The following is a 16,386-nucleotide window of genomic DNA, read 5'->3' as shown; positions in this document are numbered from 1 at the left end:
ATGAAGCCCATTGACAATCGACTTTGATTGGAAATTGTATTGTGCTCATTAAATATTTCTAGGGGAGAACTACTGACAATCAAACATTTGATGCTTTTATTGACTTGGTCGAAATGGAAGGTTTTTGGAAGAGTTTTGTATCATGTATGCTAGTGGCTCAGATAAAAGTTTGTTTCTGTGCCGATGCATCAAGAACAAGTCCTTCCGCAACTGGGGAGTTCTCATGGAGAATTGGACAATTTCATGCTGAAATAGGTAACAGAGAAATGAAATTCGTACTTCTCTAGAGTGAAGTTCTGTATTGGGAAATTTGTAGAGGACTTATTATCTTGGCTCAGTAGGAAGATTTTATAGACAAACGAAAAAAAAAAAAAAGCCTTAAAAAAAAGTCAGGCTTGAACGGGATTCAATCCCATGATGACCTCTCCTGATAAATGAGCTGAGAGAGCAGCGAAGATGGTAGGAATTCAGCTGAAGTCTGAATTTTTTCGGGTTACTTTGTGAACGTTTACGCTTTTTCATTCTTGCATTCCTGCTATTTGTTCCCATGCAACGTTCTTGCCTTCTTTTGCTTCGTAAAATGGCTTTTTTTGCAGTTTAGTTGTATATTTCAGTGGTGGTATTTGGCAATGGAAGGAAATTATGTAAGAGAAATTTTGATATTTTTGCGGGACAATGCACGTACTTTCAGTTTTAACCCCCCCAAAATGAAAAAAACCTCGAACTAAATCAATTAAAGGCATCAACCGATTTTTTTTTCCAGTAGAAGATCTGTTCAAAACCTCAGCACAACTTGATTTGGATTTAATCGGTGACGAAAAACTAGTTAGATTCTTCTTAAAATGCCGCCTCATAGCAAAATTGAAAGTTTTTGTTTTTGGTGAGATCATAAATCAGTCGTCTAAGTACGCAACCAAGATTGTAGCTCTAAAATTCAGAAATACGATTCCAAGAACCTTAGCACCGTAAAAAGAGCTCAGTGCAGTCTTGCTCTGGTATTGGGCATGCAGGGTAACGGTGTTTCGTTATTTAGTGACAATGGGTGGAGATAATGATTCATCAAGATTATGTTAAATGAATGTGGACAGCAGCGTATCGCTTTGAAAGTATATGAATGTCCATAGTTAGCGTAAGTACTGCGTAGTGTCCTTGCCAACTACCTATTATGACGTCTTTGAACCAGCCTAGTGACTTCTTGATAAAAGGCTATGTAGATACTCTTCCTGATTTTTTTCGCAAAGTCGAACTTTCCTTCACGACGGCCAAGCTGGTGACTGTAATCCATACTGGCCATCGCTGTAGGATTTGCTTTAGGTTTTAACTTTTGCCAAGAATGTCCTATTTAATATTAAGGCACGTTATTATCATTTTAGAATAAATGAAAGGTAAAGAAAAGGTCTCTTGGCATAGGCTATGTACGGTCGGCTTTTTAGGCAACAGGACTAGTTATTTGTAGTTGGCCGGCGATAACATAATCCGCATTGTCTTCTTTTCAGTCACCTCCAAGTAACTAGTTTGAACTCGATGAAGAAACAATAGAGAACAAATTAATGAAGATCAGATGTATTTTAGTAACCTGTAATCAGTAATATGAATGACTTTACTAATTTATAAAATTAAGGTTTATAATCACTTATTTGAAGTAAATGTGTAAACGAACCTTTAAATACTACAGGTGCAATTTGAACGCATGTTAAATTACAATGGTTTTAAATTGCCAAGTAATTTTGATTTATTTTCTCCTTAAAGTAGCAATGTTTCGACATTTGGATGGGGTAGAGGAATAACAGGAAATCTTCTACTGGGAATATTGTCTGTATAATACAATCAAACTGAAATTCTTAAAACAAGTTAACCTAAACATTGGAAAAGGAGTAAGGAAAATTTTTGAACCAGAGTTAAATAAAGAAATGCGATAAATGTGATACAACTCACAATTATATTTCATTGTCATCTTTGAGAATACAACTTCAGTGATGCAGAATTGTGCAGCTACCATGATACTCAGTTGCAGTAAAAGCAACGACGGGCTCATGGTTCTTTAAGCTGGCGACACGCCTGGCGATTTTATACTGTACGCGGCCGATCGCGGCGATCGGCGTATAGAATCGCCGATATCTGGCATGTGAGATATCGGCGATTAAGTTCGCCGGGAATCACCCGGCCTAGTGTGCCCGTTCCCGCGATTTTCTACGCCGCCAGTAAAGTCAACCAATCAGGTTGGGCGATTTTATTACATGACTTTTCAAAACGAACCTCGATGAAGCCCGGGAACAAGGCTGAAGTGCCACATCGCCACGATCGGCGTATAAAATCGCCAGGTGTGTCGCCGGCTTAAGTCTCTTCAGTCTTCAGAGTAGAGTATCTTCGATCAAATTTTAGTCGCCGAAACTAAAAATAAACCTTTCTCAATCAGTGAAACAAAATGGTGTTGATGATATTTAAATTTCTAATCAACTACTGTTGAATAACGAGAAGAAAACGAGGGACGCAAGAAAACAGAAAAAAGAAACTTCTTGCGTTGGAAGTTGCTATTGTTCGTTACTCGTATTACCAATCACCAGCTCCGCAAAAAACAAAAGATGGACTTTGTTTCAACTTTTGAAAAACATGAGAATTTGTTGCGCGTGGAGGTGGTATAACTAGTAACAAACAATCGAAACTTGCAACGCAACAACAACAAGTACAGAATTTGTTTCGCGCGGAGCTGGTAATACGAGTAACAAATAACCGCAACTTTCAGCGCAACATTTGCTTTGCAACAAATTACAAGAAAAGTTTGACTGTATTTCATGGCCTTTTTCTCTCATGCTTCTTTCATTGTGTTTTTTTGTCCGTAGGAAGTCAATTGACCAGTAACGTTTTTAAGACTGTCCGGGTGTTGGATTCCATCGATTGCGTCACAGCTTGCCTGGAAGAGAAGCAATGCTGTTCAGTAAACTTCAAACCCGATCCAGGCATCTCGTTATGCGATCTCAACAAACGTCGCCGACGCGAAGGAGTTGACGAAGGATGTCTGATAAGGAACCCTGACGTAGTTTACTACGAACTATCGAATGTCAACGGGCGCATTTTGGTGAGCAATCTGATTTTTCAGATTTGCTAATAAAATCTTTTAAACAACTGCACCGACACCAGGTTAGGTATCGTAACGTGGTACGCATGGAACTGTGGGACTGTTACACTGACTTCGTCTTTTTAAGCCGGGCTAGCCTTTATGCCTTATCCCACAAACAACCGTATCCCTGTTTGGCTCAACTATTCACGCCTAAGCTTCTAGGTCTAACGTTCTAAGCAGCTCAGCCTAACACTGGACTTAATGGAAAAATCAAATAAAAAAATAAAAAAAAAGGTCTGCAAAAGCTTACAGTCGCGTATTTCAAGTGAGGTGCTGCAGTTTGCCAAATTCGTCAACTCTGCCGCCAGTTTTGTTAATCACTACATTTTCCTTTGCCACAATAGATTCTGCCTTCTCTAAGCTAAATAGACGGCAGGTCCAGTTGATCAAAATTGGTTCTAACAAAGGTCGTTTATATAAAACACGTTTTTCCGCCTCTTCTCCTATTCGATTGTATACAGAGTCCCAGCGTCTTGTTTGTAAGTTTTAAGAATATTTACCTTTGTTAAGAATATTGTAATTCAATTGATCGCAAGAAAACTACCAATTAATTAATGATTTATGTTTGCTCGCGGAGCTTGCCATATCAAGATTAATATTACCGTAATCTGACTGAAGAGCAGATTTTGTGTGGTGTATTATCAAAAGTAAACTATGCCAAGCAAACAACTTCCGCGAACCAGCAAAGGGACTTCTCTTTTCTGGATTGAAATAGTTTCAAAAACCTGTGGCACCATTCACTCTCCATTGCGACCAAACCAAAACTGAGGGTTTAAATTTCTTCCTGTAACAAATCTTGGAGTGGATTTATTTGAAGCATCTATTGCCTTTTTAGTTTGACTTGCTTTTACACCGAGAAAGGCAAACATTCTGCCGCCAATAAATTCACTCTTGTACACCTCTGACATCATAATTTTTTGAAGGTTGAACAGGATTCGTGCAGCTCGTCCCCATGCTTAAATGGCGGCACGTGCGTTTTGAGAAGCTCGTGCAACGGATACGAGTGCAAGTGCTATTCATTCAACACAGGCGACCACTGCGAGTTATGGAAAGGTGAGAGAATCATTTGATATCCTTTAGTTCGTTATGCGCGTGCGCAAGGCGTCTTGCTTGGCGACTCTTTTTGCGTGCTAGTAATTTCACTGTGCTGCTACCAATTACAAATAAGTCACTTATACAGCAACAAGACAACAACAGCAATAACAAAACCTGTGCTCTGGCTTTGTTTCATGTCAATTTTAGTATCAATGCTCAGTTCCCTCATGAAGATCATTTCTTATTTCACAATTTTATTTTATATTATCATCAAAGCACTTTGTTACTAAGGTATGATGTAACTAGTAGCCTTAACATTATAATGCTGATTGAAGCCTCACGGAATGATAAAAATTGGGAAAAAAAAAAGAAAAACATAATTGTAAAAAATAGTTTTACCCTAAAGTAACTGATATATTGCATGACCTAATTTGCAAGCGCCGTGCAGTTGAAAATGATATCTGCGGAAAACGCATAGTTTCATTCTTTTACAAATTACTGGTCAGAGGTGGATTTAACCCCAAACGTTTATATAAAATAATTGAAGTGGCGGCAATAAGAAATAATTGAGTGTAGCAATCCGCCGAAGTAGTTGAATTTCGCTAAGGCATCGCGCAGGAAGGGAAGGAGGGGAATTCTGTCGTCGGCGACTTGGAGCCTTAATGACTTCTTTAATATTTGCACAAATGTCATGAAATTTTGTGACGCTTTCAGAAATTTATCTGGAAACAATTTGATGTGTTCAATTAGTGCTCATTGACTTTGATGTTACCATGGCAATCGATTTTTGACAGGCCGTTTATTTACAAAATTGAAAATTCCAACATAGAATATGCACCCTCAGGGAATAGATTCCGGGACGTACAGATTATAACCCCAAGTACTTGCCAAGTCACCGACCAAATACCACTGTCCAAAGGTTGAAAAAAAAAAAAAAAACACTCAAAAGTGACGACGCGGATGTATCGAACCGCTGACTTGGATGGCCACAGCGGTGTTCCTTTCTTACATTAGCGCAGTAGTAACTGCTCAAACTCTGGGTATAACTTTAGACATAATCCGAAATATCATTTCATTAGATCCTGTTGAATTCACGAATTCGCTCACAGAGCGCATTGACATTCTGACAACCGATATAGAGGCCAACAGGATTTCACAACTAGGAGGCTCTATCTGCCTTTATTCCTTGAGGCAATCATCTCCCGAGTATATTTATTTTAAGAACTGATTTTCCGTGAAAAGGTATGACGTATGGTGTTTCGGGCGGGCGCATTCCTACCAGAGTTTTCGAGAAGTACCCGACCCCTGGTTACCAGGAGGAACATCACGCCTCATATTCCATAGAAGACTTACAACTGTTTGCCGAGCTTCCAAACTCGCAAAGAAATATACTTGATCGTTAACGATCTAGACATTTAACGAAATATGTTCTCTATATGTCATAATTATTGGTCCTCATTGTTTCTTTTATATAATCTTACAGAAGGATCATCCGACTTCGAACTAAAGACGTACTATGGTAAAACTGATGACAAGAAGGGCCACGCTTCCCTTAACTTTACATCGATTATCCACTTCTCCTCTGCAAGCCAGTGGTATAGCTTTACTGCATGCTTCTGGGCAAAGTCCTCCCACCCTGTTCCCGCCTCGGATGGGTTGACGATTCGCTATCTTTCATACCTCAACGCTACTGGAGGCCTTGTCTTTCGGATTTATTACAAAGCCGACAAGGACCTTTTAATTCTTACTGGCTGGAAATCTAAAACGTATGAGAAGAATACACTTTTAAAAGTTTATTTATATTTTTGTTTTGGCCTTCATACAAGCCCCTCCCTCTTCCTTTACTCGTTGCAGGAAGCCGAGAAATAAAGGAAAAGCTGACCTACAGGGTTGGGGAGAGGGTTATTTAACATGATCCAGAAGTAGCCACTTTTAAACTATGGTTGATTTGGAAACGAAATATTTCTTGAATGACACCATGTTGTACCAAGATATTTCCAAGTAAAATTCAATGAAGTCAACTGTTTCTGGACACCTCATTTCGAAGTTTAATGAGACCCCACTATGTCTTTTTCCTTTCCTTTAACCCCCCCCCCCCACCCCCCACCCGCAGCCCCTGAAGAATACCGACCTAGGTTTTACATCTACCATGAATACAGCTGTTTCGTCAAAGGTTGTCCTAAAAAGCGTAAAAGCGTACGCGACAATGCCGAAAGGTAGTCTGGGAAATACCCAATAAATTTCAATAAAAGCTCAGAATTCATATTTACGCTTTTTTTGGACAACCTTTGTCGAAACAGCCGTATATGAAAAGAAAGACGACGCGACATGGTTGAAAACTCCTAAATTTTGTCTTAAATTTCTTTCATCGTTTATTTTATTAACTTATTTTGCCCTCTTTCTTAATATTAATTAGTAACAGTAATAGTAATGATAATGATAATAATTTTTTTCTCCTAATGTGTACACATGCAGCAACCTAAAAATGTAATAGATGTAAAAAGTTTAAAACTTAAAAGCCAATGTAATCGTAAGAGATTACAAATGTGAATGGCATATGATAGAACTACCGACTTGAATGATAATACCTAGCCTTCTTAAAGACTTTTTGGTAAAAGAGGGGAGATGGGGTAATGCAGAAAACAATTATGTTTAAATATTCCAATACCTAAGACAGATATGGTTAAGAAGTCTATCCAATACATGACTGCTGTACTCTGGAACAAGCTTGGCAGCGAAATAAACAGCTCGTTGGACAATTTTAAAAGATTGATTAAGAAAATTCCCCCTGAATTTTATACATTTTAACTTATTAGTATTTAATGTAGGTAGAATCTCAACTTATTGTTTTAACCTCTATTTCGTGTTTGTAGTTTTTACTTAGACACGACCACATCAACTATGCTGTAATTTTATCGTGTTTAAATAATGGTATTATTATTATTATTATTGTTATTATTATTATTATTATTATTATTATTATTATTATTATTATTATTATTATTATTATTATTATTATTATTATTGAGCACCAAATAAGCAAAATCTATTCTCCTTTCTAGGCTTGCCTCAGTGGAAGTCCCAGAGCTAAACGACAAAGAATGGCATCACGTATGCGCAATGTGGGAAAACACCGCTGGCATGGCTAGTTTGTTTGTCGACGGCGTAATGAGAGTACGCTATCAAGGGGAAGGCATCGGTTGGGCCTTCTCTTGGGATGGCCTATTTGTGCTGGGTGACAGGCAGGACGTGGAGGCAGAGTTTACCAGCATTTTGATATGCGTAAAGCTATGGGAGAGGATCATATCGAACGGCGAAGTGAAAATGGTATATGAAGACAAGAAATGCAAGAATAACAGTGAAGTGTCTATAGCATGGCCTTGGTTTAAGATGGCTGAACCGGATGGTAAAGCAACATGGGCGTACCTATCTTCCTTGTTGAAGGAGGATTTAGGTATGTATCCAAAACTTAAAGAGTAAGAATTAGTTTCTTGCTCAATTATTGCTGAGAATTGCTTGTGGAAAGGATGGGTGTTTTTGCGTTGCGTACAAACTTATCTATTTGTTTAACTCTTAACGCTGGAAATCTTTCCCCTAGGAACATTCATAGTGTCTGAATGATCAGTTTATGCTGTCGTTTTAGACAAGTACGTTAGGCTTACAGCTCGAGATTCGGTATTTATATTTGGCCTTTTTCGATCTGAACTGCATGTGTGTTTACCACTTACAAGGAAAGCCAAACTTCCAGTTAGATTACAAAACAGTATGAGTCCTTCAGTGTTCAGTAATGGGTTTCTAGTCATTCCAGTTTACGTTTCCTATTTTCTTAGGGATCAATTTAACCAGATGATTTCTGTAATAATAGCTACCCTTAGTGTCGAGTCTAGGGCCAATTGAGAAAACCCCGGACGTTGAGAAAAACTACCGATAGTGAATTTTAACTGTGTCGAATGTCTGACTTCAACTGTTAAGTTCGACGTTAAATTCTATCCAAATAGTAAAAACCAGTGGTAAACTGTGTTTGCAAGGACCACTGTGACAAAATAAAAGTACCGGATCCTGTAGTGAAGGATCTAATCGGCAAAAAATTGTAAAGCAAATAATCTAAAAAAAGAGCAAGGCTGATTTCACGGTCAGGGATGTATATTTTCCAATATTTCGAAAGGCACGGCCTTTCTCGAACTCATCAAATCTAATCGTGACAGTGTACGCAAAGCTAGAGAGGCATACCTCATCGACAGAGGTCAAACTATTGAACCCTTAGGTCTTAATAATAGGAGAGATGAGACATGAACATTTTTCCCCCTCTTTCATCTACCTAAGTTATGTAATTAACTCATTGTTACGTATTTTGTTTTTGTGTACCACGTTGTAACGTTAGCTTATACTTATTTACCACCTGTATTTTCAAATTTCAAATTGTAACGTTTTCGTTTATGTAGCTTTAGCCTTTTTTTCAGGTATCTATTGTAAATGTTTAAAATTGTAACGTATCTTGCCCCAGGGTCAGTCTCAAACATATACTGAAGAAGAAAGGCCGTGCCTTTCGAAATATTGGAAAATATACTTCCCTGACCGTGAAATCAGCCTTGCTCTTTTTTTTTTTAGATTATTTGCTATCCAAATAGACCCAGAACTAGGCACACGGAAGGAAAACCGGTGAGGGCAGGGATAGAAAAACAGCGGATAAAATAACTGCGGATGAAAGATTAAATGGAAGAAAGTTCCTCGCAGTTACTACGCAACTTACGCAGTTGTGAAAAGAGAACCTGAAAAAAATTCAGGCATGAATGGGATCCCGTTCAAGGCTGAATTTTTTTAGGCTTTCTTTTCTGCCAGGATCTTGATATTCAAAAATTTTTCTGCAGACTTGATCGAGAAGCCAATAGTTATCAAAACAGTCCGTTGGTGCCCTCCTCAATTGTTCCCTACAAGTATCTCAAATGTGTACAATTTATTCATAACATTGACGCGTTGTTTACCGAACCCGACGATTTGTCACCGTTTGCCAGCAAGTGGACAAGCAGCACGCCATCTTGTTCCACAGAGTGTCCAGGACTTAGTTTCAAGTATATATAGGATCATTTAACCTTTTTTCATACCTGGCGTTGTTATTCCTTTTTTGCAGATTTTGAAGTGCATTTCCCCCAAAAGACCACTGGCTCAGCAGATTACATCATCGAAGAATCATTCCCGTTCCCTGCACTGAAAGAATTGACCGTTTGTTTTTGGGAGAAATCAACTGGACCGCAAACATCAGTTATGTCTATTGTCAGCTACTCTAAACAGCTCGCCGATGAAGCATTCGTTTTGAACATGAAAGACACGTCAGGAAGGTTGGAAATAACAGTGTCGATCGACAAAGTCGTGTATGTTGACTACATATAGATTTTTACATGTTAAGAATGTTATAACATTTAGGGCGCGTTTTTTTTATTCACAATTCTGGAATGAGAATGGACAGAATGTAAAATGCGCGCGTTTTTCTACTCGGTATTCCTAGTTCCGGAATGGACAGAATGCCATTCCATCCAATCTGCTCCCAGGGGCAGAATGAACAGAATGTTGCGAATGAAAATCCAAGATGGCGGACGGCGAGATGAGCGATGCGGATTCAAATACGTCAGGTCTCTACAAGGGAAAAATCAGGTTACACTTTTGGACAAAATGAAACATTGCTTTTAATTCCATTGTACCAAAAGTACAAGGAAATTTGCTGCCATAACGGCTGCAATGGCAGCCTCTTCGTAGGCCGCCATATTTGTGACGCAATGTTTACTCGGCCAGGACCGTACCGACGGGAGTTTTTTTTATGCAGACAATCCGAATTATTCCTAGCATTCTGTACCAACCATTCTTATTCCAGAATTGTGGATAAAAAAACGCGCCCTTAATTCACAGGCTGTTGATGCCATATAGCACAGCAGGCGCGTCCTTGAGCAAATCAGCTATATGGTATCAAAAAGGCTTGGAAAGCAAAGAACGTACACGTATTACCATGCCGCCTTCAAAGATTGGAAAATTTTAGACAGAGACCTGAGGACCTCAAATGTAAATTGTTTTAGAATATTTTTTAAGTAGATAAATTTTAAGTTATTTTAACCTCGTCTTAATTTAGTAATTCTTGCAATTAATGTATGATATTTTAGACCAGTACCTCTCCGCGTATAATCTGTTGGTTAGGGAGATTTTCTTGTTAAAATATCATTATTATTATTATTATTATTATTATTATTATTATTATTATTATTCATGATTATTATTATATTATTATTATTATTATTATTATTATTATTATTATTATTATTATTAGTATCCTCAGAAATCTCCAAAAAAGTTTACTTCATTTTCGGAAATCCTTGGAAGATTTGGTTCCTTTTTGAATGTCTTCGAAAGCCTTCGTGCCATCATGGGAAATTCCCAAAGACTTGGGTTTCCCTTCGAAAATTTCAGCCTCACCCAACTGACAGTAATAAAAAAGTGCAATCAAATTCACTTGTTGTCACTTGGGTACAATGTAGAGATACGATGTGTTCATGTGCAATGACATCCAGGTGCGATAATACGACTTTACTGGTAGATTTGTCATTTGTCTCCTTGAAATAATTACAAAGTAAAGTTAAGGGGGTTCGTGCCCAACACAAGGGATTCAAAGAGTCACACCAAGCCACGCCACGTCACGCCACGCCAGAGAAACTGCCAAGTGATAGGAAAATTGTAATCCAGAAAAGTAAAGCATCTTCGGTAATAATCAGAATCAGAATTATTTAATTCCCGTGTTCAGGAGTCAAGTTACTGAAATAACTTAAACTGTAGAAAAGGAAGCATACGCATGTACTTGCCTGATAAGCTCCAGAGTATGGAAAGGGAAACTGACTTGGAGTTCTGTTAGTAACTGAGCTGCAAGTGAAACAGTCTATTTGAGCTGGTTCTGTAAATCGTACTTGTAAGCTAATATTTCATGCTTTTTTGTCCCCCCGCAGAGGAACTGATACAACAAATGCTTATCTTCGTAACAACAACTTTTGGAACCACATGTGCCTGGCATGGAGCGGAATACAATTAGGAAAGTATGACTTGTATGTAAACAGCTCCCTCATAAAAGCAGGAGCGACACAACCGTATCATCTAATTCCGGCCAGTGGCTCGTTGATCATCGGAGGAAAACATGCAAGTGCAGCTCAAGGTCCATTGAATAATCAATTTTCGGGCACAGTAAGCTGTCTGCAAATGTATAATCGAAAACTTGCAAGCGAGAAAGTTACTGCTCTGTTCAACGCTGAGAAGTGCAGGAACACGTATCAGCCTTTCTTTAACTGGAACGAGGTGATGGATGGAAAAACCATGGGCAACGTGTCTTTCAAAACACCATCATCAATTAGCAAGGTCACGGCAGGTAGGATTTGATGGGTGTTGCTACAATATGGATGCCAAAGTTTCATTGTTTGGCTGTATTTGACAAATCGAAATCCAAAATCGAAAATCACGTGAAAACGTATCAGGACATGTGCTATTCTAAAGATAGCTTGTGTGTTATATGGCTTGTAGTTATGGATCGTTCAAAAGTGAGGCATTTCTTCCTTCTTCTAAACAGGTTTCACTAAAAAGTTTAAAAACTAAAAATTTATTTTCCTGCCATGCAAAAGTATTATGCTATCCCGGAGGGTTTCAGTGTTTCAGTTTTCAAGGAGACTGAAAAGTAATGGTTCTCTAAATTTTATAGCGCTTGCATTGAAAACAATCATTCTGCCAAACCCCCTCCCCAACCGCTCTGGACTAAAATATGCCACTTTGGGAGGATCTATTATAAATTATTCCCCTTAGCGATGAAAAAATAAGAACCGGATGTTTTCGTTTTAACTGAGGATCGCCTTGCTTGATTAATTATTTGGGCGCAATTTTGCTGGGGCGCCAAGCGAGTAGAGAGCGAATCTCTCCACGCTCCAGAGAAAACCTGACAAACCATATGGAAAACCGCCGGGGTGTCGTTACTTCTCAATTCTGTGAAAAAAACATTAAGTGTTCGTCGCTGTTGATTGACATAAAATGCATGGCAAAGTTGTACAAACGCTTTTGATCCAAGCATCAATGCAACTGAAGAAGTCAGAGCATTTTACACCCGTTTTGGGTTAATTTTTGACGTGCCCCAAAGGTGCCTTTGAACACTTCAAAGAAGTATTTGAAAGCATCTACAATCAACCCTTAAAGGTTTGGTAATTAAAGGCGGTTTTTCGTGACTGACCATCCATGAAATTATGCGAAGATGCGTACAAAAGGCAGTTTTAGTTCTTAGTACAGTTTAAGTTACATCAAATATATAAGAGACATTCATGTTTTCCATAAATCGTTTCGCAACATAATTTAGCTGCTTCCTTCTTCGATGTGATCCTATCATTAAACGTTCATTTCTCTATTTGGCGAAGCATTATTAAAACACCTTGTGCTGTGTAGAATGGCTCTATTTTGAGTTCACTGAAGAAATCCCAGCTAAGGTGGTCATTCAAATGAATGCTATTCAAATTATTCACTAATTTACTGCGTTTCTGTTGTTTATTGTGTTGCTCTTACAAAATTCTTCCAGTTCATCTGGAGTCCTTGGATGAACGTCTTAAGTGTAAATTGTCAGATGAAAATAGAACATTTCTATCTTCGAAGAAGTGATTCTTAATCGGACTTGACTATCCCGGAGATCAGAGTTAACATTGTTGCTAAAATCGACCAGTACTTTCAATTCCGCTTGTTTTTCAGTATTCTGGAAAAGAGCAGGGCTTTCCCCCTCAGTTTTAAAGGGAACCTCTACTCCGAAAACAAATGGACGGTAAATTGTTGCAAATATTGTTTAAGAAGTATAAATAACATTCAAGTGTGCTTAAAATTAGATATGATTGTCGCCTATTTTCGCTATTTTTTGGGTAGGGGGGGGGGGGGGTTGGATTTTGTAACGTCATTTCGTTGCCGCTATTAATAGGAAGCAGAAGTTCTTTTGTGAGAAACAATAGAGCAAACGTATTACGTCATGAAATCGAAGATGACCGCGCCCGGGAATTTTAAACTAAACTTTCTTAAACTAAAATTTAGAATTTAGACACTATTTCCAACAATTTTAATACCGTCCATTTGTTTTCGGAGTAGAGGCTCCCTTTAAAATTCACACCTCTGAGGAATAAACTTTTGAAACAGAAATAAGTGAATTTCATGTTTCATTTCGTTTTCAGTGGAGGACTTTGACGCAGTGTTTCCTGGTCCGGCGACTAACACCGGCTACATCGCATTGAACCCGCTCCCAGTTTCCCCGCTGTCTGCTTTGTCCGTGACCATGTGGGTGAAGCCTGAATCTTGTTCTTACACTCAATTTCTTCTGGCTTATTCTAATGGCAATTTTGAAAACGAGATCTTGTTCAACATTGAAGCGTCAGGAGGTACTTGCAAGTGGAGGATTAGCATGAAAGGCGTTGAGTATGTTTGTTTCTGTTGATTTTAAGAGAATCTTTATGGTCCTTCAGTTTGACATTTAACAGTGTCAAAATAGCAGTCATCTATGGGCCCACCCAAACACACCAATGTCGATCTTTTCGTATTGAAAACGGAGATTGTTTGACGGTCGTTCTTTAAAGATGAAATACGATCAAAACGTTCCTTATTCGTTTCAGAAAAGCGAAAAAGCGAAAAAAAAAGAGGATTTTGTGCATGGTTTGGCGTTGCGCACATACTCTACCGATTTCGAAACCCAAACACAAAATACGAAAAGGCAACTAGAATATCAAGCGTATTTTCTCGCTTAGAGTGCACACGTGGATGACTAAAGCGAAAGTCATCCTTAAACCCTTATAATCTCGGAATATCTCGGAATGCTTTCACGGTCCTTGATAAAGCCTGCTCTCGATTGTTGTTAGTAGAAATTTCAAATTCACTTATTTGCCACTTCATCGACGTTATCCTTCATCCTCGACGTTATCCGTTTGAAATAAATTTAAGACATTTGAAGGTTCCCAACGAGACCAGTAAAGTTAACCTGATCCAAACGGTTTAAATGCGAATTGCAATTTCAGCAAGAAAAGGTTTGTGCAACAAAATCTGACGGGGGAGATGGTGGGTATTTTCTGGCAGGTGGGTCTGTGATTGTGCGTATAACTGCAGTTTCTATCTCTCTAAGCCCCGTTAGTGATCAATATCTTATCCCACTTGCTAGTGATATAATTTCAGCCGACATGATCAAACATACAGTTCATGAAAATAAAGGAAAGCATAACCAAAGTTAATTTGTCCTACTTTCAGTAAAAAAGCCAGCTTCTTATAACTGCGGGTACAGGTGGGGAGAATTTCTTGGGGCTTTTAATGAAAGGGATAAGGTAAGTTAGAAGCAATATTCATAAGGTAATTATGATAAACTTCAGGTTAAGCACAAAATACACCGCAGACGGTGATTCCAGTTGGCGTTTTTTTGCTTTGGCTTGGGACAGTTCAAGCGGAAAGTACAGTGTTTGGCTGGATTCGGACACATCAACGGCAACTGGAGTTTTTAGACCCATTAACATCACGGAGGGCGGGAAGATTTTTATTGGAGAGAAGAGGACAAGGGATTCCAAAGATGCGAAGAATACATTCGTCGGAAAAATGGCTTGCATTCAGATGTGGCCGATTTCCTTGACAGCCGCAAATATCACTGAAATATACAACAGAAAGCGTTCGGAAGATGGTGCGTGCCAAACAGCATGTGATCCGTTGCTGACTTGGGCCCAGGTTAAGACGGCAACTGCAACAGGCAAGGTTACTTTGGAGTCGCCTTCCGAATTACGACCTCCGGCGGGTTAGTGAAAACCCTTTTTAAAACAGTTTCTTTTAACCAAAGGCATAGAGCAGTGCGATGTGTATTTTTAACAGACCCAGTGGTTTAAGCACAGGGGATAGAGCAGAGTCTTAGCCAATTAACAGAAACGGCCATTCATTTTTATTAGGAAGAGGAAAGGTGGTGGCGTCTTCCTTTTGAGCAAACGGCTTGCAATTTCGGCACTTTTTCGGAAATTTATCTGGGAACAATTTAATGTTACTGTTCGTTGACTTTGGTGCTGCCATGGCAACCAATCCCTTTAAAAAAATAACTAAAGAAAATAACTTTTCTTCATGTAACTTTTATGCTTTTAGACCATATTATTGTTCTTTTATTGGACTCGGACTTAATAGAGCTTTTACGTAACATTTTGTCCCTCAGCATATTAAAAACACTACGCAGCACCAGATTAACGAATATTCTATGGCCAGACTGACGAAGACCTCTTATTCTTAATCCTCTCTTGAGCCCCATTCACACCAACAAAACATGTTTAATAAAACCAGGTTTAACAAAATCAAAATTGATAACAGAAAGCTGGACCATTGGCTTCGACATAGGATTCAAGTAAACTTTAACTTATGGTTTCACTTGGGCTAAATACGGTAGTCGACAAAAATCCGAAAGAAGCTTTTATGAAGGAAACAATTTTAAACTGTGTTTAACTAAACAGCTTTTAAACATGTTTAAGCCTTGGTGTGAATGGGGCATTGGTTAAGATATATGTTTAGTATTGCTTCATATCAATAGTCTACTGTTAGTCCAAACTTCTGTCAAGGAACAATACTTAAGATACACATCTGCATCTGAACTTAGGAGGCCGGGCTTGGTGAATCTGCCCCCTGGTCACTAGCTTTCACTTGCATGGTTGCAATTTAGAATTTCATCCGCATTTTCAAAAGTTAGAGCCACCTTGTAAAGAACAACAAAACAGCAAGACCATTAAATAGCGCTCGATAACTTTCATTAGAGTTGTCACCGTTTAGAAATTCGTCCACAGACTTATTAGCGAAAGCAACCTAAGAAACAGCCTCAGAAACAACCAGGCAGGAAAGTGTCGTGACCGAATAGACCTCTTTCATAATGGAGGAAATAATTAGTATTCTTTTATGTGCATGTAAATAAGCCTTCTTGACCTCGCTTTTGAGTGAAAATACTTTTGTTTTTACACATGCTAGCGAGGCCAGGAAGGCTAATTTAAATGCATACAAAAGAATAACAATTAAGCCCTCCATTATGAAAGAGGTCTATAGCTATCAACTGAATGGATGGAGGGACGTCACCCATGAACATGTCAAACACAAATTCAAAGGGATACGCAAAACTCTTTTTTCTTAGGGTTTACCTCAGGTGGAGGCAATGCAGGAGGAGGCAATGCAGGAGGAGGCAATGTAGGTGGAGGCAA

The 16,386-nt window shown here is 38.7% G+C and overlaps 1 protein-coding gene across 1 annotated transcript; it reads left to right on the top strand.

Annotated features, from left to right (window-relative positions):
- The first annotated feature begins 113 nt into the window (after positions 1–113).
- LOC146459891 (uncharacterized) lies at positions 114–15,233 on the top strand. Its single transcript, XM_085088766.1, has 9 exons — positions 114–255; positions 2,841–3,076; positions 4,042–4,171; positions 5,637–5,919; positions 7,216–7,607; positions 9,282–9,522; positions 11,137–11,549; positions 13,369–13,609; positions 14,548–15,233. Exons 1-9 carry the CDS (start codon positions 114–116, stop codon positions 14,963–14,965), a joined length of 2,496 nt encoding a protein of 831 aa, XP_084944892.1. The 3' UTR covers positions 14,966–15,233.
- Positions 15,234–16,386: the final 1,153 nt, after the last annotated feature.

This window comes from Pavona decussata, unplaced genomic scaffold, assembly GCF_977016875.1.
Source record: "Pavona decussata unplaced genomic scaffold, jaPavDecu1.1 SCAFFOLD_215, whole genome shotgun sequence".
NCBI classification, from domain to species: domain Eukaryota; kingdom Metazoa; phylum Cnidaria; class Anthozoa; order Scleractinia; family Agariciidae; genus Pavona; species Pavona decussata.
The sequence above is the reverse complement of the archived record's forward strand: the minus strand, read 5'-3'. Positions and strand labels throughout refer to the sequence as shown.

Coding starts and splice junctions, on each gene's coding strand:
- LOC146459891 (XM_085088766.1), top strand. CDS start 114: ATGGAAGGTTTTTGGAAGAGTTTTGTATCATGTATGCTAGTGGCTCAG. Junction 5,920..7,215: donor ACTGGCTGGAAATCTAAAAC/GTATGAGAAGAA, acceptor TCTCCTTTCTAG/GCTTGCCTCAGTGGAAGTCC. Junction 13,610..14,547: donor ATTAGCATGAAAGGCGTTGA/GTATGTTTGTTT, acceptor GATAAACTTCAG/GTTAAGCACAAAATACACCG.